The 27,533-nt window shown below is 39.2% G+C and overlaps 2 protein-coding genes across 4 annotated transcripts; both read left to right on the top strand.

Moving 5' to 3' along the window:
• The first annotated feature begins 943 nt into the window (after window positions 1–943).
• Window positions 944–26,190, top strand: LOC110725346 (aminoacylase-1-like). Of its 3 annotated transcripts, XR_002512157.1 has the most exons (6): window positions 944–1,903; window positions 1,993–2,130; window positions 18,255–18,494; window positions 18,606–18,787; window positions 19,495–19,586; window positions 24,768–26,190. XR_002512157.1 is itself a non-coding variant. In XM_021904839.1 (4 exons), the coding sequence occupies exons 1-4, from the start codon at window positions 1,028–1,030 to the stop codon at window positions 18,693–18,695; spliced, it is 1,344 nt and encodes a 447-aa protein (XP_021760531.1). In that variant the 5' UTR covers window positions 944–1,027; the 3' UTR covers window positions 18,696–19,053. The 3 variants fall into 3 exon arrangements, 1 of the variants encoding a protein (XP_021760531.1); XR_002512156.1 differs by lacking the exon at window positions 24,768–26,190 and having other exon boundaries at window positions 19,495–22,190; XM_021904839.1 differs by lacking the exons at window positions 19,495–19,586; window positions 24,768–26,190 and having other exon boundaries at window positions 18,606–19,053.
• On the top strand, window positions 26,152–27,332 carry LOC110725347 (ethylene-responsive transcription factor ERF014-like). The gene has a single exon (XM_021904840.1). It carries the CDS (start codon window positions 26,187–26,189, stop codon window positions 26,931–26,933), a length of 747 nt encoding a protein of 248 aa, XP_021760532.1. The 5' UTR covers window positions 26,152–26,186; the 3' UTR covers window positions 26,934–27,332.
• Window positions 27,333–27,533: the final 201 nt, after the last annotated feature.

The following is a 27,533-nucleotide window of genomic DNA, read 5'->3' as shown; positions in this document are numbered from 1 at the left end:
AAAAAAAAAAAAAAAAAAAAGAAGTTGGATAAAGTACTTATACACAAGTAGAAACTGACATTAATAAGATTGTAGTAAAACTGTTGTGGGTAATAAGGGTATGTTCTGTTCACCTTATTTTCACTTATTTTAGGTGTAATAAGTTCAGTTAAGTTTTAGGTAAGTTCAATTAAGAAAAAAATTTCTAATAAGGGTTACACTAGTGCAAATTACAACTAAAATAAGTTTTTATATGGTCTATTAATTTCAGATAATAAGATAAGATGTGTTTGTTTATAAGGGCTAGGAAATTACTTATTGGGTTTGTTTGTTTGTATAAGTTGTACAAAGTACGGTACTTTGTAAGTTGTAACATACACGTTACATTTTTTTTCCCAATATACTCGCTCCGTGTTTTTGTTCTATTCGCTTTGTTTTGCTATATTTTTGGGTTATCTATTTTATCATCTTTTGTTTTCAACCCCACAATAAATACACATTTTTGCACACTTTTGTGTATTTACAGTAACTTAATAAAACACACGAAGTATAAGAACAGAGATAGTATTTAGAAAATTTAACTCGATAAATTAAACTAGTAGTTGTTTAACATTAACTCATCAACCATAATCTGATAAACTTTCTATTGGAGTTGCGCTTGACCCTATAAAACCATAATCTTATTTTATAATTGAAATACTATTATGTTAGGCATAGTTGATGATGCATGATTTCAAACATTAAAATCTTCAAAAATTAATATGTGCGATTATATATTAGGTAAATTTATCAAAACTTCACATGATGTTTTTTTCTTAAATGTGAATAAAAAAAAAAAAAAAAAGGAAAACAACTAGCTAATGTGAATTATGACCAAAATCAAAATTTATCAACTGAATTGAAACGGATGATGTTTTAAGTAACTCTTGTGACTTTTTGAGAGCAATGTATGCTCAATTTAAAAAAAAGTATAGACGACTCAATTTATATTTAAAAAATATAAGAAGTGTGGGTGTATGTGTATCCATAGTTCAATAGTTCAACAACGATGGGCGACCTGTGCTCTCTTTCCATTTCCATTTCCATTTCCACATTCCTTATCTTACTGTTGGTGTTTCCAGTCCTCTCTACTCAACAACAGCCAGAAGAAGAAGACAACCCTGTCATAAACCGATTCCAAACCTACCTTCGTTTCAAAACAGCCCACCCCAATCCAAACTACACCGTCCCTGTCTCATTCCTCATATCCCAAGCTCGCTCCATTGGACTCCACACCCGCACGCTTGAGTTTGTTCCTGGCAAGCCCGTACTCATTGTTACCTGGCCCGGTTCAAGGCCCGACCTTCCTTCTATTCTCTTCAACTCCCATCTTGACTCTGTCCCGGCAGAGCCCGATAAGTGGATTCACCCTCCATTTTCCGGCGTACGAACCGCCGACGGCAGGATTTACGGCCGCGGGGCCCAAGATGACAAGTGCATCGGTATGCAATATCTGGAGGCCATCAGGAATCTTCGAGAACTCTGGGGATACAAGGAGCCAACCAGAACGGTCCACCTGTCATACGTACCCGAGGAGGAGATTGGAGGGTTGGATGGGGCCGCTAAGTTTGTGGCTTCAAAGGAATTCGAGGAATTAAATGTGGGGTTTGTGATGGACGAAGGACAAGCTTCTCCAAACGACGATTTTAGGGTTTTCTACGCTGATCGATCTCCGTGGCACGTCACTATTAAGGCTACTGGAGTCCCTGGGCATGGTTGCAGGATGTTTGATGATAGTGCCATGGAGAATTTGATGATCAGTATTGAGTTGATTACTCAATTTAGGGATTCTCAATTTAATTTGGTCAAGAGAGGATTGGCCGCTCACTCTCAAGTCATCTCTGTTAATCCTGTGTTTTTTGATGCTGGCATTCTTACTTCTAATGTCAGTTCTAATTCCTCCCTACTATTTATTATTACAGCATTAGTCTTTCTGAATTTAACTTCTTACCTAATTACTTGCTTGGTTTGCAGGGGTTTGCTATGAACATGCAGCCATCAGAGGCCTCGGCTGGGTTTGATATTCGGTTGCCACCCACTGTGGATCCTGAGCTTATTAGAAATAGAATAGCTCATGAGTGGGCTCCTGCTTCAAGGAACATGACATTCCAGGTTCTGTTTATATTCTTCACCCAATGTTTTAATTTAATCTGTATCGCGGTTTCTTTTATTATATTCCCATGCTGTTTAGTTATTTTCTGTTGACATGGTGGCACAAATGTGTATACATGATAAAAAATCCCTCCATTTAAATTAGATTGCCCCAACTATTGAGTAGTGGGAACTGGGAAGGATTGTGGACTAGTGGTGGTTAAAATTTACTGCTAGTCCATTGCATTTACTATATGCAGAACTGACTGATGCCGGAATTAATTGTTCCATAACTATATTAGTTATGTCCACGCCTTACGCTTAATGCAGGATGGATTTTCAGTATCAGCTTCTTGTGGCTCTTGTGATTAAAACTAAACTTTTGTCTTGCTGCACCGAAGCAAGTATCCTACTTCTTAAGGGAAAAGAGTTGACTGTTATTATGCTGATGTGTAGCTGTCAACATGTTTTACTGCCAGGGAAAGAAGAGCTAGTTACTCTTGAGTTAAAATTCCTTGAAAATTATCTTCAGTCACTATCTCTTAGGTTTCTCATTAGAACTTCAGCTCCTACGCTTTAGAGTTAAGGATTTTGTTAGTTTTTTGGGTTCTTAATTATCTTTCTTAGAAAAATGTCCTTGCACAAATTGGTTGACTGTACTTGATTTACCTCTTAATATCCAATAAGATCAGACATCAAACATGATTAAGGTCATTTGCTATGATTAACACATACCTTTTGAACAAATTGTAGGTTAATGGATTTAAAATTGACCATTTGGGTTATAAATCATATCAAAACATCTCAAAAATCTTATTTCAAAAGCTATAAATTATGTTTCCATGACCTATATGTAGCTAGTGGATCATCTTGCTTGAAAAAAGGGAAAAAAAAAATTATTTAACCTGTTGGCCACAAGATTTAGATGACATGCTCTTAAAATGCTAGGTCAATCGCTGTAAATTTAGGCTGCTGGCATATCCTAAAGGCCCTTTTTGGTCTCCCAGGGAAAGTTTGATGCCTAATGTTACACGGCTGCCTTGTTTATCATTGTTTTCTTCAGTTAGTCATGTGAAACATAGGGGAACCCGTAACTTAATTTGTCTTTGGCCAAGACTTTTCACATTTCACATGCCATAATATTTTATCATGGAACTTTTTAAGGCACTCTTTAAATCTCTTTGGAGTATAGAGAATACTTGTATTACAACTTTTACACGTGGTAAATGGCATAAGATGCAACAATTGCTTGTCCTTGTCCATGACTATGAGTCAATTTATACTTATTTATTTGTTTGGGGGAAGGGGGGAGAGGGCTTAAAAACCACACTAGTCAGCCAACTACTGTGGTTTTTTTTCTTTTCTTCGAATCCTTTAAGATCCTTTTTGTGTATGTGAAAAAGTAAAATATCAGTTGAAATGAGAGGAAACACCACTTGTATTCATTCTTATCCAACAATATGTTTTTTTTTTTTTTTTTTTTTTTTTTTTTTTTTTTAAAAAAATTTTTTTAGTAAGAGCTAGCCACTTATATGGGTCTATGGTTCGTGCAGGGTACCTTTTAATTTGTTATTTTGAAAGATGATTTTATAACTTAGGTTGTGTTCGGAAATATTGTCGGTCTCTCAAATTTTTTTTCTAAGAATTGGAAACTGATTTCAGTTTTTAGTTTGTTTCTGTTTTCACTTTTAGTTAACCAAAAACTCATACATAAATAATTAAATATACTACTCTTATGTCATTATCATCAATCTAATTTTCATGAAGTTTAAGTTTCTCTTAACAATTTCCTCTCCTTGCATTCAATGCATCTGCCATTGATGTATTAGCTCTTTCCCTTAGTTGCTTTGGATTGATTAATTTTGTTTTAGGACCCTTCTTCCTTACTTTCAAAAGGGCTTTTAGTAGAAGGGTGTGAAGTAGCACCACTAGTTGTATCATAAAAAAGATTGCATAATTTATCAAAATACTACCGTCTTTTAATTTTTCTTCTAAAAGATTTAAGAGACTTGTGTTTATAAATAAGAGATAGAGGTTAATTAGTTACAGAAATGCCATCTTCCATAAAAAGCAGTAGTATAATCAACTAATTGAGTACCAAGTACCTCATATAACCTTTTCCATTCAGCACATTTGGTAGGAAATTTTAGTTTACACCATTTAATCAAATTTTAGTTTCTTCTAGTAATCTACCCTGCCATCTTTGTCTCAATTGATTGTATTACCTCTGTTTCCATTTGATTTTAACATTTACCATTTGCTCGAAGTTAAGAAACTGGTAAGTGAGTGGGTAATTGTAAGAAAAAGGTGGTTAAAATAAGAGTGTAAAATTGGGGTGGGTGTAAGAAAAAGGCAGATAAATTAAATTGAGTTAGCTGTAAATTAAATATATAGTGGGGGAAAGAGGGGTAATGTAGTATAAGGGGTTTGCCAAAATTGGAATGAAGTGTAAGTTTTAAGAACTTTTGGGAAACAAACATAAATGGAAAGTGTTAAGATCTTTTAAAAATGAAGGTAGTATTTGTTATTAAGTTGCTTACGACTAAGCCCTTTATTTGATCTCTTTTAGTTTTTCTTAACAGAAGTTTGGTCCGGTTAGACTATAAGAGTGGTGGATGGTGAATTTCCCTTTTTCATCCCTTTTGCTACCAACCTTATCATGTAATAATTAATATTATCACTCCATACGTCGTCTTTGCAACATTGTTCGATATTGGGATTAGTGATCATGGATATATAATGTCAGGATTTGTGAATATATGTGTTTAGGACTTTGAAGTCCAAATGGGTTTTAAAAATATATGGTGTCCTGCACATCCATGTGCATTTTTTTTTTTAATAATATTTTTATCAAGGGTCAATTAGAGGTAAAAAAAACATTATCCTAAAAAAAAAGCACACATAAATATTTCTTAATAAAATAGTAGAGATTGAGAGACGAGCAAAAAAAATAGACAAAAAGTCCTCGTGTAGTTCATGTAGCCATTGGTTTCAATTGTGTTAATTATTGCTTTCTAGTAATAAGTAGCCCACTAGCTTCTAATTACAACAAATTATAGATTATTTAATGTGTAATTCAATGTACACAATAATAAAACCTTAGTCCAAAAATAATCTTGGTTCGCTAACATGAATCGTCATAAGGTACCATCTAAAAAGGAAAAAGAGCATAGCAAAATAATCGATGGAATGAAAGTTGTAAAGTATGTGTAAAGTGAAACAAAAAGAGTATACAAAAAAAAATTAAAGAGTTGTAAAAGAGTAGTAAAGGGATAAAGGAACAACATGTGAGTAGAATCATAAAGGTTTGAGAAAACAATTTCAAAGGAAATAAGTAATGGTTGCAAACATGGGTCGAGTAAATACTAAAATAAAATAAACAAAAAGTATATATCTAATATCATATCATGAAACGTCTTGCCATGAATTTTTTCCTTCCATTTGGCCCTAACAAAAACCATATTTTCCTCAATTCTCAAAGCACTCATATCACAATCAATCACCCTCTTTGACGTTTTCTCCTACCCCTCGCGATCCAAATACTTTGCCATTGTTCAAGCCTCCTTACCGAAGCCTTAGTTGGCCTCCTTTTTACATGGCGAAACCACGTTAGGTGATTCTCCATCATTTTGTATTCAATAGATGTAACTAGGGATGTTAGTGGGGCAAGTCTCCGATAGGTCAAGTAGGAGACCCGCCCCATCCCCGCCCCGCGCTGGGCGGAGATAGGTCCCGGTTTGGCAGGTGGTGGGGCGGGGATGGGGATAAAAACCATACTTGCCATGAGTGATGGGGCGAAGGTGGATTTTAGATTGTACTCGCCCCATCCTTACCTATCCTCACTTCATACCCGCTACACCCTACTCGCCCCACTTCGTACCCACCCCATACCCACATCCATCTATTTTAAAAAATAAAATTATATACTTTTATACTATTTTATAAAAATATTAGGTAAAATAAAGTAGTAAATATAATATTTTGTAATGGACTTATAAATGAAACAAAAAAGTGTAATATTAGCAATAAAAAGGGGCGGGGATTAGGCGGGTCTTGGGTAGGGATTAGGTGAGTGTGGATATCCAAGTGGAGGGGGGGGGTGGGGCGGGGTTGGGTTTAGAATTGTACCCGTCGGGTGTAATGGACCCGGCTAATCAGTCCAAACAACCTGGAGGAGAGGAGAAAGGGTAGCACCATGGCACCACTACAGCAGCTAGTCAGGGGTACAAAACAGGACAACAACATTTGATGAGCTATGCAGCAAAGTGAAGACAAAACCAGCCACCGGATAAGTTTGGAGACTAGTGTATATAAATGAAAAAGGGGGAAGTTTAGGACAAACATTTTGTAGTAGAGTATTTTCTGAGTGTTGTGAGCTAAACCCACTATTTGAGAGTTGTAGGCTAAACCTACTATTGCTGAGAGTTGTAGGCTAAACCTACTAGTTTTGTGTTTCTTTGATTGCTGCCATTGTTAAATATAATCAAGCTTGAAGCTTTCTCCCTCATTTGTCCTGTTTATTGTTGTATTCCTTTGTTGTTAGTCGAGTAGTGGTTGAGTCCATTGAGCAGGACGATCATGGTGGTTTCAACAACCCGATGGGTCGATACCTTGGAGGAAAAGTTCAAGTCTTTGGAAGAAAAAATTATTGGAATAGAAGGGAAGCTGGACACCCTGGAAACTTCTATTGGCAGGGTGGTTTCTCAGGCGAAGGTTGAGATGACAACTCGGCTAGAGGGTCGACTAGACCGCTTCTAGGAAGACTTGAATATAGAGGCCGCCTTGGCTAAGAGAGAGAACGAGAAGTTTTGCTCGGAGATGAGGGACTTAATCGATAAGGGGAAAGGAGTTTACAGGCCACCGGAGTTTGAAGAGAGTGATGGGTGGAGAAAGAATGGCTGGTGACTCGAATGTTGGTCGCGGCCACTATTGGAAGCATAGGAAGCTTGAGAGGACCTGATGGCTAGATTCTTAGAAGCGAGAATTATTTCACATTCTACCAGCTCAATGAAGAAGAGAAGAAATTGCATGCGGCAGCCGTCGCAATGGAGGGAGAGGCGTTGAGGTGGTTCCAATGGGAGAACCATTGTAGGCTGATAGCGAGGTGGCTGACTTATGTCGCCGGATTTTGCAATAATTCCGGCCTCAGAACGTTGGTACCCTTCACGAGCAGTGGTTGGCAGTTGCTTAGGTAGGGACGGTGGCAAGTATAGGAAGTTCATCGAGATGGCGGCACCCCTCACTGATATTCCAGAAACACTCATGCTTAGTCAGTTTATTAATGGGTTAAAGGATGAGATCAAAACAGAGATCTGAGTCCTAGACCTGTTTAATCTGGAGCTAGCAATGGATTTGGCTTCTCCGGTGGAAGAGCGAAACCGGGTGGGTGGATTGAGGAGAGCTGGGTTAGGGTCTAACCGGTTTCAACTGGGTTAGAAGTGGGGGCAGTAGTGGGCTGTTGGGGTATGGCTAGAGCCCAATAGCAAATAAAAACTTTAACAAATCCGTAGCTGAATCCTCTCAAGCTTCAGTCAATATGGGCTGGCCCATTACAAGTTTTTCTTAAGGATTTAACGTGTCCAAAAAAAAGGCCAAGGGCCTTTGTTTCAGATGTGATGAGCGTTATGGAATTGGCCATGTGTGTAATATAAGTCGGTGATGACGAAGAGGTCAGAGAAGAGGAGCATGTGGCGGCTGAAGAAGATGAGGATCCGCCGGTCCACACCACGACGGAATTCTCTTTGCTTGGCAGTGGGGATTTCTAACAAGATCACGAAGCTTCGCGATACGATTTAAAAAAAGAGTGTGGTGGTCATGATTAACCCCAGAGCTACGCACAATTTTGTGGCGTTGTGCCTGGTGGAGGAGCTAGGGTTGTTATCATCGAAAGACGGGGAATTCGGTGTTTCATTAGGTAACGGAGAAACCATTAAGGGGCGTGGGAATTGTAGGGGAGCACGGGTCAAATTGGAGGGCGGAGTAGAAGTGATGGAGGATTTCCTACCCTTCTCACTTGGAAACGTCGAGGGCGTTTGGTTGGAGAAGCTCGGGGCGATAACGATGAATTGGAAGACCCATTTGATGCAATTTAGGGTGGCTGGAATCCCTAGTACTCTTGTGAGGGACTTAACCCTCACCTAATCACATGCCAAAACTTCTCACCCTAACCCCTTAATTTATACAAAACAAGGATTACAAAATAGTTCTAGTTGTTCTTAATTCTTGTCTTCATTCACTACCATTGTTTTGCCATGGTTCCACTACCAAAGTTGCTACTGCTCTCTGCTCCTTTTAATTGCCTTTGTCCACTTGCGCCACCTCCTCATTTGTTGCCGCTGTTGTGATTGGTGGAAGGTTGGGTTGGACAACCTTACCCCTCTGATATTGCTTGAGAATAGGTGGCTTAAGAGGCCAATTACTCGGTCCATTGCATCATTCCCCGGCGGAACATCCACCTTGTCCTCAAGGTGGAAGTGAGGAAAACGCTTGGCGGTTGCTGTGCCTTGTTCTCATGTGGCTTCAAACGAAGGCAGCCCCTTCCATTTAATCAACACTTCAGTCCCTTCGGCACCACACTTGACCCCCTAAACAGCTTCCGGTTCAGCCATCGATTCTAACTCAGCAGTAAGTTGGGTGGGGATGGTTGGGAGCACCGACTGACTACCAACAACCTTCTTGAGTTGTAAAACGTGGAACACATGGTGTATTTTGCAGCTAGGCGGCAACTCCAGCTTGTAAGCCACCTTCCCAATTCGTTGCAGCACACGAAAAGGGCCATAGTACCTAGCAACCAACTTCTCATACGGGCGTTTGGCTAGGGATCGCTGCCTATATGGCTGAATCTTGAGATACACCTCATCCCCTACCTCAAATTCCCCAAATCTGCGCTTGTTATCCGCATACCCCTTCATAATTTGTTGCGTTCTCATCAAATTCATTCGAAGCTCATCCAAAATCAAATCCCTCTCATGCAACCACTCATCAAGGCTGTCCACAATGGTTTCACCGTTCCCTATGCGCCACAACTTCCGGGGGTCTTTCCCGTAAACCGCCTTCAATGGAGTCATCTTGGTCGAGGTGTGTGGGGAGGTATTGTAAGAATATTCGGCCCAAGCCAGCCACTGAGCCCACTTCTTTGGTTGTTCCGAAGCAAAGCACCGCAAATATGTTTCCAGGGACTTGTTTACAATCTCTGATCGCCCATCAGTGTGAGGGTGATAGGCCGTACTCCGCTTCAATTGAGTATCTTGCAATCGGAAAAGTTCACTCTAGAAATTGCTCATGAACACACGATCCCTACCCGACACAATGGAAGAGGGAAAACCGTGCAATTTCGCCATATGTTTCACAAATTCGTCAGCCACCGAAAGGGTGTTTCAACCCCACAAGGTGCGCGTACTTTGATAAACGAGCCACTACCACCAAGATTGAGTCTACCCCTTTCGAAAGCGGCAACCGCTCTATAAAGTCCATCGACAAATCTTCCCAGATTGCCCCCGGAATTGGAAGTGACTGGAGCAAACCCATGGGGCTCTGTTGCGACACCTTGTTTCTCTGACACATAGTACATTGCCTCCCAAAATTCCCGATGCCTTTACGCATCCCCTGCCAAAACCAATCTGCCGCCGCCCTCAAATAGGTCTTCACCTCTCCTTCATGGCCACCAGTGGTGGTGCCGTGGTTTTCCCACAAGATAAAGAGAATTGTCTCTGAGTTTTTAGGAAGAACAGGTCTCCCCTTATAACAAACTCTCCCAGCCTCTAAACTAAAGCCTTTAAGCCCATCATCTCCTTTCTCCGGGCCCATCTTAAGCTCCTGCACCCACTTATCGCTATTAAGCTCTTGATCCACTTCGCCAGTCCACTCTTTGAGTGTGGATCAGATTCATTAATTTTGCTTGCACAGACCCACGGAAATCACCTTCCCCCTTCCTTGACAAAGTGTCTGCAACTCGGTTTAAGGCACCCGACTTGTATTGAATTTCGAAGTCAAACCCGATTAACTTTCTCACCCATTTTTGGTAGTCACTACCCACCTCACGCTACTGTGCATTGAACCGGAGACTTTGTTGATCAGTCCGGATGATAAAAATGCCTCCCAAGGAGGTAATGCTTCCACTTGACCACGGCTAAGCAAATAGCCATCAACTCTTTCTTATATATGGATTTGCCTTGAGCTTGCTTGCCAAGAGTTTTGCTAAAAAAGGCAATGAGCCTCCCTCCTTGCATCAATACCGCCCCTAAGCCAAACCTGGAAGCGTCGGTCTCCACTACGAACTCTTTGCCGAAGTCCTTGCTAGCACGAGTGCGGTGGTCATTGCTCCTTTGAGTCGGTTAAAGGTTTGCGTGGTCTCATCCGACCAGCCGAAACAATCTTTCCTTAACTGAGATATTAAGGGAGTTGTAATGTTAGCATAATTAGCCACAAATTTGCGGCAGTAGCCAGTTAATCCCAAGAAACCCCGCAACTCATGCAAGTTTCTAGGCTCCCTCCACTCCAAGATGGCCCTGACATTTTCCTCATCCATTGCCACTCCTTGCGAAATTACATGGCCTAAATATGCGATCTCTCTCCTTCCGAATTCACGTTTTTTAATGTGTGTACACAATTCCTGTTCGGCCAGCTTCTCTAAGGCTACTCTCACATGTTCTCGGTGCTCATCTTCTCCTCTACTATAGATGAGTATGTCGTCAAAAAACACCAACACAAATCGCCTAAAAAATGGCCTAAAAACATCATTCATCAATGATTGGAAGGTGGTCGGAGCGTTGGTTAGGCCGAATGGCATAACTAAGAACTCATAATGACCTTCAAGTGTACGAAATGCGGTCTAATGAGTGTCTTCGGCTTTCACCAAGATTTGGTGATAACTCGATTTAAGATCAGGTTTCGAAAAGATTATAGCTCCACTCAACTCATCTAAGAGCTCATCTATCACTGGTTTCCTTGTTAAGGGTACGATAGTCAACGCAAAAGCGCCACATCCCGTCCTTCACGAGCAAAACGGGCCTTGAAAAAGGGCTGCTTGAAGGCTTGATTATTCCGGCCTCCAACAACTCTTTTATCAATCGTTTGATCTCATCTTTTTAGATTTGAGGATATCGATACGACCTCACACTCACCGGATTACTCCCTTATTTCAACACAATGCGGTGCTCCCTCCCTCTACTTGGAGGCAAGCATTCCGACATCTCAAATACGCTGCCGTATTCACGCACCACATTAGCTAAGAAGGGCGGCAGTGGGTGCTCTTCAGAGCCCCTGATGGGCTCTTCTCACCACTCTCCATTGCATTCACCTCCACTAACCCCTTGTCTCTCCTTGCTAATTGTCCTAATCATGGCCTTCTCTAATGTGGGATCCCCCGTGAGAATCACCGGAGTTCCCGCCACCGTGAATCTCATGACATGAGTCTTCCAATTTGTTATCACCGACCCCAACTTCTCCAACCATTGCACACCTAAGATTATCGACATTACCCAACTAAGTGGCAAGAAATCCTCCACTATGGTCACCTCTCACCTTGACACACCCCACTCCCTCGAACCATCTCTGCATTACCCAAAGCTACCCCAAACTCTCCTCCCTTCGTGATTGGTAATTGAGTCCTTTCAAACACCGACTTCAAAATGAAATTGTGAGTCGCCCTCGAGTCAATCATCACAATCACTCCCTCATTCCTCACTTTTCTCCTCAATTTCATGGTCTTGGGGTTAGACAACCCCACTATCGAACACAATGACACCTCCACTTGCCCATCTCCCTCTCCCTCATCACTCGGCTCATCCCCTTGGACATCAATCTCTACCCCAACACTCTCATCGGCCACCAATAGAACACTCATCTCCTTCCTCTTACACCGATGCCGGACACCCTACCTCTCATCGCAACGGAAGCACAAGCCCTTAGCCCGTCGTTCCGCCAACTCAAACTCAGACAACCTTCTTGTTTCTCCTTGGTTATTGCTTGTTGAAGCACTACTCGATTAGGCTGGATTTACTGACCCAACAGATTCTTGGTGCTTCGGTCATGTACGAGTAATGTGGGGTGGGCCTGGGGTACCATATGTTTGGACTAGCCCACCGCTGCCTCATTTGGAAGAGTTTAGGCCGGCTGCTTGCGAATTTGAGCCCACTCCCCTCCAAAGTCCACCAACCCCTCTTCTTAGTTGGCTGACCCGATTTCGTTCTTCAATTCGCCCAGCTAGATCCATGGCCTGCTCCAACGTGGTCGGGCTTAACACCCGGACCTCCAATCTGATATCTTCCTTCAAGCCATTTATAAAATGACCTAACAGTAGATTTTCCGACATATTCTCCAAGGGAGCGGCAAGCTCGATGAACTTGCGGCGGTAGTCACCGACCGTGGTGTTCTGGGTGGTGGCTAACCACTACTCATGCAGCGTTCCGGCGTTGGCTGGACGGAATTCATGCAACACCCGCCGACCTAAGTCCGGCCTACTCACCAACGGCCGCCGTTTGTTTTCCCACTAATACCACTTCAACGCCGCGCCGTCTATGGCGACCACGGCCGCTTCCAACTTCTCCTTCTCCGCTAGCCTATAGAAATCAAAGAACATCTCAGCCCTTAGAATCCAATTATCCGGATCAAAGCCCTCTAACACCGGCATCTCGAGTTTCCGATGTTTCCACCTCCCTCCATATTCTCTATTCTCGTCTTCTCCATCCTTGTTCCACCGGTTGTTCTGAACATTAGATCGTTCTTTTTCTTCTGCGAACAATAATGGTGGTCAAGCATTTTTGACGACCGACCACCAACTCCTGGAGCTCTTGCTAGAACTTCTCTTGTTCCCTCTTCTCCATGTTCCGCTCGTCTCCTGTTGAGTTCAAAATCGATCGATCCTCCCTTCAATCTTCAATACCGCCTCCTCCATGGTCTTCTTAAAGACCTCGTCCTGTGATTTCAGCTACTCAACCTCTTCCTACGTCCCTTCCGCCGCGTCACAGCGTGGGTAACTGTAAGAACCATTTTTTTTTATAAGGACAAAAACCCAAAGGTCGCCGACGGCCGCAAAACCGACTTACTCTGATACCACTTGTGAGGGACTCAACCCTCACCTACACTTCTACACACGAAAACAGGAATGAGCAATAAGAAAAATAGAGCAAGTAAGACAGCTAACAATGATGTTTCATTAATGAAAGAGAAAAAAAACGGCAGCTTCAGTCTACCAATCTCCAAGATAGTATCTTTAGGATACAAGTCTCAATTCAAATCAGTCTAATCACATGCCAAAACTTCTCACCCTAACCCCTTAATTTATACACAACAAGTATTACAAAATAGTACTAGCTGTTCTTAATTCTTGTCTTCATTCACTACCATTGTTTTGCCATGGTTCCACTACCAAAGTTGCTACTACTCTCTGCTCCTTTTAATTGCCTTTGTCCACTTGCACCACCTCCTCATTTGTTGTTGCTGTTGTGATTGATGGAAGGCTAGGTTGGACAACCTTACCCCTCCTCTGATATTGCTTGAGAATAGGTGGCTTAACAGGCCAATTACTCGGTCCATTACAACTCTCCAAGGGGACCCGACACTTGAAACTTCACAAATATCGCTGAAGGCGTGCAAAGAGAAGGGAGGATTATGGGTGGAGGTAAATGATATCTCAGGGGAGGGGGAGGCTCAAGGTGACAAAGGGCCCGAATTTCCGGAGGCAGTGCTTGAAAAATTCAAGGTGTTTGAAGAACCGGCTGGGTTACCCCCATCACGAGGACATGAGCATTCCATAACTCTCATAGAAGGCTCAAACCCCGTAAGCGTTCGGCCGTAACGGTACCCGCAGTTTCAGAAGGACGAGATTGAAAGGATGATACGGGAAATGTAGGCTGGGATTATTAAGTCGTCCATTAGCCCCTTCTCTAGCCCGGTCCTGTTGGTGAAATAAAAGGACGGTTCATGGCATTTCTGTGTCGATTGCAGGGCTCTCAACAAGGAAATAGTGCCGGATAAATTCCCAATTCCGGTTGTCGACGAATTGCTGGACGAGTTACATGGGGCGGTCATTTTTTCTAAGCTCGATTTGAAGGCTGGATAGACACAAATAAGACAGCGTTCCGTACTCATGAGGGACATTACGAGTTCCTTGTAATGCCTTTCGATCTATCTAATGCACCGGCGACTTTTCAGTCCCTTATGAATGAAGTGTTCTGACCATTTTTGAGGAGGTTCGTCTTGGTATTTTTCGACGATATTTTGATTTACATTAGAAGTGAGGAAGAACACCAGCAACATTTGAGTGAGGTATTTGCAAACCGCAAGAAATGCGAATTTGGCAAAAGAGCGGTGGCGTATCTTGGCCATGTGATTTCAGAGAGGGGGGTGGCGGTGGATGGAAGAAGGTCAAGGCCATGACTAAGTAGCCCATTCCCTAGAAATTTGAAGGAGCTCAAGGGGTTCCTTGGGTTGACAGGCTACTACTGTAAGTATATTTCAAAATATGCTATGATAGCTCAGCCACTCACAGATCAATTACGAAAGGACTGTTTTGGATGGACTAAGGCAGCCACTGTGGCGTTTGAGAAACTCAAGGAGGCAAGATTCATCACCAGTGTTAGATATGCCCGACTTCAAGAAAAATTTCGTGGTTGAAACGTATGCTTTTGGTAATGGGTTAGGAGCGGTTTTAATGCAGGAAAACCGACCTATCGCATATTACAGTAAAGTGCTGGGAATTCAGGCTCGTGAGAAATCAATTTATGAGAAAGAACTTATGGCGATTGTGTTGGCTGTGATTAGATGGAAGCACTATTTGATGGAAAGGCGATTTATCATTCGAAATAGGTGCAGATTACCAGAAATGGGTTCAAAAATTGATCGGGTTCGAATATGAGATTCAATATAAGCCAGGGGTATCCAATAGGGTGCCGATGCTCTCTCAAGGAAGAAGGAAGGAGATGCAGAATTGGGAACTTTACTCACTCAACAGGCTGTACAGTGGGATGAGTTGCGCAAGGAAATTGAGAGGGATCCATGGCTGATGGAGTTAAAATGGGAGCTGGAAGATAAGAGAATAGGACCTCCTGGGTTTTCCTTGGGAGATGGGTTAGTCTTGTTTAAGGGGAGATCGTGTTACCAAAAAAATCAAGATTCATACCGGTACTTTTGAAAGAGTATCATAGCACTGCCATAATCCGAAGGGGTAGATACGGTGTTAGTGGTGGTGGATAGGCTCTCTAAATATGCTCATTTTGTGAGGCTGAAACACCCGTATACTGCTCAAACAGTAGCCGAGAAGTTTGTAAGTGAAGTGGTGAGGTTGCACGGGTTTCCCTCTTCGATAATTTTAGATCGTGATCGAGTATTTCTGAGTAAGTTTTGGAGGGAGTTGTTTCGTTTACAGGGGACTGATCTCAAAAGGAGCACGTCATACCACCCACAAACAGATGGACAATCCGAAATCGTGAACAAAACACTGGAGACGTATCTGAGGTGTATTGCCATGGAGAAGCCTAAATCTTGGGCCAAGTGGTTACCGTGGGCGGAGTTCTCCTATAACACATCAACTCACATGTCAGCAGGCATCACTCCTTTTCAGATTGTGTACGGGAGAGAACCTCCAGGGTTGATAAAAGGGAGTGCTGGGCAGACTCCTGTCAGCTCCTTAGAGGAGTGGCTGTTACTCCGAGACATCATGTTGGATGAGCTGAAGGTTAGACTTATCAGCGCTCAGCAAAAGATGAATGCTGGAGCTGATAAAGCCAGGAGAGAGGAGAACTTTTCAGTTGGAGATCTGGTATACTTAAAGCTGAGGCCTTACCGTCAACAATCCCTGGTAAAACGACCCTTTCAGAAGCTGGCAGCACGTTACTATGGGCCTTACAACGTCACTCGAAGGATTGGGGCAGTAGCTTATGAGTTAGAGCTACCCTCCACCTGTCAAATACAACCGGTGTTCCATGTTTCGCAATTAAAAAGGGCTATGGGAAATGTTGTAGTACCTCAGACTATTCCACCTCAGCTAACTTCCGAATTGGAGATGGTAGTTGAGCCGGAAGATGTGTTACAGTGGAGAGAAGAAAAAGGGCAGTCTGAAGTCCTGATTAAATGGAAAGGTTTGCCACCATTTGAAGCAACGTGGGAGGATTCAACCCTCATTAATGAACAATTTCCCTTGTAGTGGGAGGACAAGGTGAAACTTCTAGGGGTGGGCGATGTAATGGACCCGGCTAATCAGTCCAAACAACCTGTGACTCTCACATATGCCAGGAGATGGAGAAAGGGTAGCACCATGGCACCACTACAGCAGCTGGTCAGGGGTACAGAACAGGACAACAACAATTGATGAGCTGTGCAGCAAAGTGAAGACAAAACCAGCCACCAGATCAGTTTGGACTAGTGTATATAAATGAAAAAGGGGGAAGTTTAAGGCAGACATTTTGTAGTAGAGTATTTTCTGGGTGTTGTGGGCTAAACCCACTATTTGAGAGTTGTAGGCTAAACCTACTATTGCTGAGAGTTGTAGGCTAAACCTACTAGTTTTGTGTTTCTTTGGTTGCTGCCATTGTTAAATATAATCAAGCTTGAAGCTTTCTCCCTCATTTGTTCTGTTTATTGCTGTTTTGCTTTGTTGTTAGTCGAGTAGTGGTCTGAGTCCATTACATCGGGGTGGGGATGGGGATGAATTTTGGACCCACCGCGGGGATGGGGATGGGAATGGGAAGGTCAATATCCCTAGATGTAACCCCTACTTTTTTCCTAATTATTTCATTCCTTAACCAATCCTTTCTATCGCAATGACGCATCTTCGCCATATTCATCTTATGTATGTGACAATGCTTCACAACCAACATTTTGTACCATATAGCAATGTAGGCAAAATCGCCGTTCACTAGAATTTATCCTTCAATCTATGAGGCATGCTAGGATCACAATCATCACATGAAATCCCCGTAGCACTCTTCCACTTCAACCAACCTGCGTTGATCTTATGAGCTACATCTCCATCCAATTCCTCATCCATTTGAACTATAGATTTCAGATATCAGAAGTCCTTAGAACCTTGGACAATCTTCCCATCTAGCCTTGTCTCCCTCCATGTTTCTTACTCCGCTAAACTCTCAATAAATTAGTTAGAGTAGCTTTTTGCATCAGAGATGGCATTGGATTGAGTCTGTTGTAGGTATTTCTTTTTGTACTTTCTTGAGACCCTTGATGAAGGCAATCAATTAATTTCAGAGAGCCCTTCAGATCAATAGAGATTCTAAACAGAACATGCTGCTGTATGCGTTTGCTATACAGAACTAATACCATCTGATATTTAACTGCTATCAGAATCCCATTTTAGAGATCATACCCATTCACGGTACTAGTGGCCTGTGGGAGACTATAGAGCGAAGGGTAATTCTCTTTGCAAGACATACTAAAAGGAAACTTATCGGTGAATGCCTAGTTCTTAAGGGTCTTTAAAGGGATTTCTGTGTTCATATTACCATACATGATAATTTGCTATGCCAGGACATGGCAAATTAACACATAATTTTGTGGACTATAGGAATAAAAGAGTATTGTAAGTTTCTTTGTATCAATAGCCATGTGAATGCCTGAGATTAAAGGCTCTGGAAAATTCATGTTTCATATCAAAAGTTATCCTCCAGAGTCCAAAAAGTGATGGAATTGTGGGGCTAAAAATTACTGAGTATATCCCCAGGTAGCTAGCTTAACGTGATGTCAAAGAATTGGCAAATGAAGCTTGTGTTAAGAGTATAACCCAAGGCCTCTTGCAAACTACTTGTAAGTACAAATGTATGGTTGGTATTCTTGGTAAGGAATTAAAATACACAATGTTGATGTCCTCATTTTTTGGCATTCTGCTTGTTAAGACTTAGGCAGGCGCTTTTAGGTTCATGTAGCATTTTAGTAATGATTTACATTTTTTATTTTTTCGAGATGAAGACAGAAGTGGGAAAAGCCATCTCAATTGTTTATGTATTGGTGATCTTTGTGGAAACTTGAGAGTATGAGACTGGATTCTGTGGATATTTTTTTTCCTCTGCTACTTAAATTCATATGCATGGATTATAGTGCTCTTCCTGTGCCATTTCATTAGCTAATTTGTTTAATTTCTCCTTTGTATTTGTCTTGTAACTACTTGCTGAAACTAATTTCTTGATTTCATATAGATTGTTGAAAAAGGACCAAATAGAGACTTCTGGGGTCACCCCTTGGCAACGTCAACTGATGATACCAACCCATGGTGGTCTCTTTTTGTGCAAGCTATTACAGCCGCAGGAGGAAAACTTGGGAAGCCTGAAATCTTAGCTTCTACAACTGATGCTAGATTTATAAGACAGAGGGGGATTCCCACTTTGGGCTTTTCCCCAATGAAAAATACTCCAATTTTGCTTCATGATCATAATGAGGTCTGATAAAATCTAATTATTTATCCTATGTCTCATCTTACACTCACACTCACACACACACACACACATATGCTGTGATATCTTTCTCTAATTGTGGAATTTTCTTTGCAGTTCCTGCAAGATGCTGTATATTTAAATGGAATTAAGGTGTATGAATCCATAATAAATTGTTTGAGTTCATTCAAGGGAATTGAAGAATGAGACAAATACATCTGATCCCTGTCTCGATTGGAATCATGAGCTAGACATGGGATTTTGTCAGCATGCAGCATGGCTGGTGTTTCATCTGCACTGTAATTGCCCTACCCAACTTGTTTCATTTGTTAATTGATTTGTACTCTTATTTCACTGCCAAAAACTTGATATGATATTATACAATTTCCTTTTTTTTTTAATCAATTACATGTATATTTTTGTTAGTTTGATGTTGTATTGAGATTCTTGAGTAACGTTTTGCCTCATATTTGTGTAATGCGAATTGAGGCTAAATATTGTAGTAACTGTACATATATTTAACAGATTTTTCTTATAGTACGCTCAATATATCGACCTTGGGTTAGATCTGTAGATTACTGCTACTATCTGCTCCTTTTACCGGCCTGCTAGCACACGACGGTTCATGTGTCTGAATGCTTCATAGCATGATGGTTTCATACATTATACTTATATTTTATGAGATTGAGGATATATCTCAAGGAGTTAGGTGTATAGCAGTGATTGATATGCAAAGTGAAATGAGATAGTGTCTGCTACATCCTTGGAATTATTGTTTGAGGCTAAACAGGGCAAAAGAAAAGAACCAGAAAACTCCCAGTAAAAACTAAGTGAAGAATGTTAACAGTAAAAGTGAGTTTGGACATTTTTGTAACTGGTTGGTTCAATTAATGAATGTTTGACATCAGAACTTTATTTTCATATTTTCCAATACTAATTGGTTGAACTCATCACATATGCCGGTGAAATTACATTGTGTTTTTTCCCTGTGATTGTTGATTTGTAGGAGCTCTCTGGGCACCTGATACAAACATCAAGTCCTTCAATGCTTAATTCATGGGCTGATGGAAAGCTTTAATTGGATGCTGGCCATGAAAGGTACCTTGGCACTCTGGTTTACTTGCGTAGTTGCGTAGATTGCAATTTCATTTTTGACTTATATCAGTGGGTATTTTATGTGTTTCCTCAGAGACTTTTCAGTCACTGATTCCTTGTCATGCAATGTAGACATTGCAAATCTCAATTCTTCATGTGTGTTTTAGAGTTTTAGTTGCATTTGGAAATATAATGCGGAATAATAATAAGAATGTAGTACATACTATTGGGCATTAGATTACTAAGTGGACATGATGGGAAAGACTGGGAAGCCGGGTGTGTGGATATTCTCTTCTTTCAAAGGTAAACCTTCAAGACTGGGAAGCCGGTTGGGTGGATCTTCTATTATAGTTAGGAGCGTCTGCAATGTGACAAAGTGGTTATTTTGCCTGTAAGTCGATGCTGTTTTTGTTGGCACTAGTTAAGTCGGTTTCGGAGGAGGCACCCTTGTTTGACTAAAAAACAAAGATGTAACGGTATTTTCATTTCTTCTATGGTAAAATTCAAAACTGTTACTAGTAGCGAATTGGGCATCAATAATTACAAAATTGTCCATCCCAAAAAACTTAAAGAAATCTCAAAGCCCATACCTTTGAAGTCAACTTTGGTTGAATATGTGATAAGCCTTACCTAAGCCATACCTCTGGATAATGGTTTTTTGTACTCTTTTTCCTAGAAGTATCCGTTTCTCAAAAATTGGGATATTGGGGATTTTCTTCATTACTCCGTTTAATTTAATTCCATTGACAACTAATAATCCTACCCCCTTAACTTCTCTCCCATTCTTTTCTTCTGACAAGAAAACCTTGTTTCTCAGAAATGGGGATTTTATTTCTTTAGTCCCTTTCTGCTATCTGATCTACAACTTTCAAATCAAACAATGGGCCCAACCATTGGCTGGCTTCTTGACTTGTCAACTATCTCAAATAACATATGAACCCTTAATTTTATACTACCAGTCATTTTCATTACACTAACGTACTACGGACTACTGTACTAATGTACAAGTATATACTTCGTACTACAATACTGAAAGAATTGGACCAGGTCTCTTCTAGCTAGGATATTATAGCTGCATATATATTGATCATTTCAGGAATCAGATTGCGTTCTGTAATATTTTATGTCTTGTGACAGTAGTACGGAGTATTAGTATTCACCTGAACTTTACTAAGTTCCAAATTTACTACGGGAAAGCCTAGATTGTTAATATTGGATATGTTTTAATCCAAGGTTATTTTGATTGGTATATATAATCAACATTGATAAGAGTTGTTTATCAAAATTTTAAACCAATTCATTTGCGCTTGAAATATTAAAATGTGTGCTGCAGCTTTGCTATACAAAAGATCGTCTTATCATTATAAGGTCACCTTATAATTAGGTTGGGCTAAGGGAAGAGATATTGAAATAGAGTCACATGCTTACAGTGGCTCACAAAAGTGGTTTTATAATAATAAGATGGTCTTACACAATTGATTGATTCTCAAAACACAAGGCCGTACAATGAACAATGCTACCTAAAGAATATAGAACATACCATCCAAAGGTTTTGTAATACATTAATTAAGCTAGTTAAGTTTTGTCTATTTGACTTATTTTGTCTGATATTATTTGGTTTAAAGAGAAATTATTTGTTTATGAAATTTTCTTACAAAAAACTTATGGTTGTAATATTATAATATATAATCTTCTCATTATGTATTTAAGTTTCTACTTCCTAAACTCTTTTTAAGTGCTCTATTTTAACTCTTTGCACTATTAACATAATCCACTTTAACCCATAATTGTGATCTTTACATTTAAAAAAAAAAACATGTTAATGTATACTTTTTGATTATTAACTTTTTAGAATTTATACTTATTAACTAAAATATTACAGAATATTGGTCAAAATTTTGCATTCACATACGTGTCAGTATGCCATTAGGATAATTTTAAAAATACAAATTTTAAGATATGATAGATTGAACAATGCATTAAAAAGTGTGAAAAGTCAAGTGGAATTCCCTACTTTCTTTAAGTGTAACAGTTTGATCGCCACATAGTTTTAGTAAGGTGAGTTAAATAAAAGAAAATATAATTTCATATACAAGTGAAATTTATTGAAAATTTCAAAAATAACCCTATTACATAAGCGAAGGGGGGAGGGGGAGTAAAAAATTACTGCCCACAATTTGAACTACCAGCAATAATATACCTTGACATGATTCGGAAAAGTATAATGTTAATAATTAATTGATTGACTTAGGAAAAAAATCAAACAATTTAAAATACTACAATATTGTCAAACCTAAACTCGATAGGATATTTCATAATATCGTGTAATAGAAAAGAAGTTTTATGTCCTCTAAACTATGTTATTTTCATTTTTTTTCCTCTTAATGTATATGCTTGACAAAATCAAATAAATAGAAGAGTAATTAATTTTTACAACTGCATAAATCACGTAAATATGAGATTAGTAAAAAAATTTAAGCGATGTGCGTTAAGATAAATAATAAGAAAAATAGGACAATGTAAGGATAGAGATACAATTATAAAAAATGTGTCCAAATGAAGAAAGTGATATACTTAAAAAAAAAAAAAAAAAAAAAAAAAAATCAATTTAGAAATGTGATATACTAAAAAAGACGGAGAAAGTATTTGTTTAGCTCATTTGCTTTTTGTCAGTTTTCAATATGGCATTGTAAAATTAAGATAGCTTAGAGCCTTAGACTACATTTAAGAACTAAAAATTAAGATTTACTCCGTATATAAGAAAATTCGCATATGGAAAATGCTTAAAATACACGAGTTCAATTTCGTTTATATTATATTAAAAAACTTTAATATTCTTTCTGTTTTTAAATACTTGCCCCACTTTTCATTTTTGGACATTTTTAAATACTTGTTTCATTTCCTTATTTGGAAAACATTTACAATATTTAATTCATTTATCTCAATTAGTAGACTCAACATAAATCATATTTTATTAATTGCATATTCTCTTTCCTCCAATTCTCTTAATTACTTTTGTTTTTTACTATTTATTATTCTTCCACCTACCCCACTATCTCCATATTTTATTACTTTATCCCAATTCTCCTAAATTCTGCGCATGAAAAAATAGAGCAAGTATTTAAAAACGTAGGGGGTACTTAATTGATGAGCCCAACGTTTAACTGACGTGGATGCGGCATTTAGAAAAGTGGTGGTGGGACAAGTCTCATTTAATACTTAGGTGTGTAGTGTTGGTACCTGGGGGCTGGTTCAACAGTTAAAGACACAAGGTACCATGTAGCCGTACCATTGAAAATCACATCCAAACACAGCTCAATTTAGGTAACGCTGATTAAAGAGTGAGAAAATACCTTAAAGTCAAATCATGCGAGCGTCAGCAGTTTGATATTCTTTTACTTGTATTTTTATAATCAAAATCCGTACTTGTGTTTCTAAAGTGTTACGTACCTCTCTCTCATCACTAACAAGTACGCGGTTTTTAATAGACAGATTAGCAACAGCTGGTGTTGGTTCTTTTTCTATAGTATAGTATCCACTCTCCTACTGTATGTGTTTTGCGCGTTTAGACTCCTGTCCTTTATTTCATCTATTTACTCTCCATTTTTTGCATCCCGCAAATCCAAGAACCTGCTTGGAAAGAATCCTATGCCCCCAAATATTAATAATATTATTCCATCCTATACAAAGATTTGTTCCCTTCTACCGAGTATTAGTTTTTGATTAATTTAGCAATGCCTCCATGTGGGTTCTCAATCATTCCATTTCCTTTTTCCGGCGTATTTTCTACACTTGCATTTACATTATAAATTTTACTATTATTAAGATTAAAAAGACGAGTGAGTGATAATTAAGTTGCTCATTTATTTTGTTTTACTCTGTATCTATTTCTGATCAATTGCTCATTTCAAACACTCCTACATTATAGTGACCAAACTACAGTTAAAAACATAGCGGCTTGGAGAAGTGGACTATATGCTGCTAATCAGTATATTTTATTTTTTATTTGTTTCGTTTGTTTGTGAAATGTTACATCACTAGTTAAGTATGTGTGATGATGGGCTTATTGCATGTTTACTAGTTTACATATGATATAAGTAAAGAACATATAAAATGACTGAAACATTATAAGAATTTAAAACATAAAGCAATGAAACATTAAATGCATAGTGTACTTTCTTTGTTCATAATAGTTACCATAGGAGTATTAACTAAGTTGTAATATAAATAGGGTCAACATAAAAAGGATTTAGTTATCGGTCTAAAACTTTACTCAACGTAAATAATAAAAGTAATAATAAAAAGTTTTCACAAAGTATTCGTTTATATTATTCGTTTTGTCATTTTTTAATCTTTATATTTGAAATCTTTTTGTGAGAGAAAATGGTCGAAGTGTAAACTAAAAAATGATGGTGAGGTAGTATTTAGGAAATATTGTGACGAATCTATCAAGATTTCACATATTGTGTTTAAATGAAAGATGGCCAAGGGTATATAATAATGTTCAAAGCGATATTGTGTGAATTAAAAGAAAATTGAAGATACTAGTAACATCTTTGAAAGGAGGATAAAAAAAGAAGGGTTTACCGTGTACATAAACAAGCTAGTGAAACCGATGCATAGTGCAGAGAAAATCCAGCTGCAACTGGCTTTTGCTTTAATCAAAGTCACATTCTGATTTGGGGTTTGGAAAATGCTTCAAACCATTTTTTCCAGGCAACTTCTGCATTGCTAATTGCATTATACGACTGTACGCCGTATCTGTTAACTTCACCTACAGCCCTAACCCTAAGACTAAAAAAAAGGGCATCTAATAATTTCTTTTTTTCTTTTATTTACTTAATTAATTAATATGGAGTACTCATACTTCATGGTATATTAGAAATTGCTAATTATTCGATTAGTCACTTGTATGTGTCGGCATTTTTGCCATTTTCTTGCAGTACTACAAGCAATAACCTACTGTATAACTCATTGCCTCTTGTTATTTTTATTAACTTATTTTTTCTAATCACTAATCAGTTATCAATAACTTTATTACTCGTAGTTAGTATTCCGTAACTTAATACGGAGTACTACTGATAGTAGAGAAGCATTTTGACATATTTAAAGTGCATTAGAGAGAACTGTTTCATTTCAATATATGGCTATCTATTAATCTCTTTTTTATTGCATTTTCACCAGGCCACAACATTATAATAGTAAATGACTAGTTCACTGGCTAAATTGTGGGAAAGGTTACTGATAAAAAGAAGAAAGAGAGGGGAGGGAGCCCTTTTCTTTTTGCAACGGCTAGATGAAATAACCAGACCGATTCAAGATGAGGTTCCATGGTGTATGCTGTTTGCGGATAATGATATCGTATTGATGGATGAAACTAAAGATGGGGTTAATCCCAAATTGGAGCTATGGAGGCAAAGGTTGGAATATAGAGGGTTTAACTAAGTTGGAGTATAACTGAATATTTGGTATGCCGCTTTGGTACTCAGAGGGAGACAAGCGATGATGTGGTGAGTTTGGATGGAAAGGACTTGACCATGAGTGAATGTTTTAAATATCTTGGGTTGATCATCCAAAATAATTGTGACATTGATCAAGACGTGACCTACAGGATTAAGTCGGGGTGGCTTAAGTGGAGAGCGGCCATGGGAGTGTTATGTGATTGAAGCATTCCCTTATATTTGTAGGGAAAATTCTACATGATTGCCATAAGACCAGTGTTGTTTTATGGTACAAAATGTTGGGATTCTAAGAAGCAGCACATTAAAAAGATGGAGGTTATGAAAATGCGCATATTAAGGTGATTGTGAGGGAATATTGTAAGAGATAGAATGAGAAATGAAGTTATTCGCAAAAAAGTAGGGGTGGCAGGCATTGCAAATAAACTAGGGAAAATCGTCTGCGTTGGTTTGGACATGTAAGACGGAGACCCGATGGTGCACCAACACGAAGAGTGAAAGAGTGGGAACATGGAGGGGTTAAACGAGGGAGATGGAGACCGGAAATGATTGGTTGGAAGGAATTAGGAAGGATATGAAATATATGGATTTGCATGAGGATGAGGCATTATTGGATCATAAGGGATGGAGGAGGAAGATTTTTGTTGATGACTACGCGGAATAATCACTTTTGATTCATGTAGCCGACACCACTTATAGGATTAAGGCCTTAATTAATTGATTGATAGGGGAGAGAGACAAAGACATTTGATACTACCTAGTACCTACTCTATGTCTATTTGCCTTTTTCTCTTTTTTTTTTCCCAAATGAATCTACACTACACACATCGGAGTTATTTTTACGTATTTATTTAATTATTCATTAAAAAAATATAGGAAGTAATATCTGTGATCTGTCACCCATTTCCTCAACCTTCTTTGCTTGACTTGAGGGATCTAGTAGGGACTATATATATATGACTCTATTTTCCCCATTTCTAATCTCCCTCTCAATATAATCTTCCATTCTTAGCCAGCTTCATCGCTCCATTTTTGCAACATCAATAGCTGCTTCAAATAAAGATCGAGAGATCAACTGCAAAATACATAAAGAAAAAAAAAAAATCATCATCAATATATATATATATAGAAAGGTCGTTGAGTAATGGTGAAGTCAGAGGTGAAGACCCAATCTGAAGCATCCAAGGCAATGTCATCATCATCATCTTTATCACCAACATCACAACCATCATCGTCGTCATCGTTGAAGAAGAAGTACAAAGGAGTTAGAATGAGGAGTTGGGGTTCATGGGTATCTGAGATTCGAGCTCCAAACCAGAAGACTAGAATCTGGCTGGGCTCCTATTCAACCCCTGAGGCTGCTGCTAGAGCTTATGATGCTGCACTCTTATGCCTTAAGGGCTCCTCTGCTAACCTCAACTTCCCTCACTCTGCTTATTCCACTACCTCCCCTCTTATTCCTTCTCATGCTGCTGCTACTACTGCCACTGTCATGTCCCCTAAGTCCATCCAAAGAGTAGCTGCTGCTGCTGCTGCGACTACTACTACTACTACTGATGAACACACTCAAGCTCACCCGTCAACATCATCTTCTCATTCATCTATGTCATCTTCCCCTTCTCAGTCATCCTCGCCACCACCCTCTGACCAACTCATTGATGATATCATCTCTCTTGCAGATGATCCCTATCATCCAACTTTTGATGACATCAATAATGCTGCCTCATCCATGGTTATGATGAATAATGACTACCCATGGTTTGATTTATTTCCTAAACACTTGGATCCTGTGATGATGAACTCCATGTTCTTCAATCCCCCATCCATGAATATGATGGATATCGAGCAGCTATACGATGATGGGGATATTCCCTTGTGGAGCTTCCGCTGATCAATCCGTTCTATTTTTCATCTATTCCCACATTTCATTATTCTTTTTTCCCCATCTTCCAATTCATTTCAATCACTAGTTGTTCTTGCGCCAAGGGCCAACTTGAGGACACCACTAACAATTACATCTTATATATATACACACACATTATATGTTAATCTATGTACTGTATTCGTTTACGGAGTAACTAGTACTCCTTCGATTTTAGCGTATACAACTAAGCTAGAAAAGGGGGAAAAAATATACTTATATTTATGTTTACATTTGAGGTCTGGCATTTTTTTCAGCCTCGTATATATATTTGAATTGTAATGTGCAAAGTTTCACAAATAATTCATTATTTGTATTTGTAAGAGCATTGAATTAACTTGGTTGTAATGTTTATACAAGTATTCATACATACTCCTCTATTTTTTTTCCCCTCGAGAATCCATTTGAAGGAAATAATGGCTTTTCGATGATTCTAATTAATATGTGCATTTTATTCCAAAATCATATCATTATATTTCCTCTATCTATACCAGCGAGATCTTCATTTAATGGATGTAAGGAGTGGGAGTGTCAAATCAGGTACTTCGTCCCCTCATAAAAAAAAAAAAA

Source organism: Chenopodium quinoa, unplaced genomic scaffold (assembly GCF_001683475.1).
Source record: "Chenopodium quinoa cultivar QQ74 unplaced genomic scaffold, ASM168347v1, whole genome shotgun sequence".
NCBI classification, from domain to species: Eukaryota; Viridiplantae; Streptophyta; class Magnoliopsida; order Caryophyllales; family Amaranthaceae; genus Chenopodium; species Chenopodium quinoa.
This window is presented reverse-complemented; position numbering and strand designations above follow the sequence as displayed.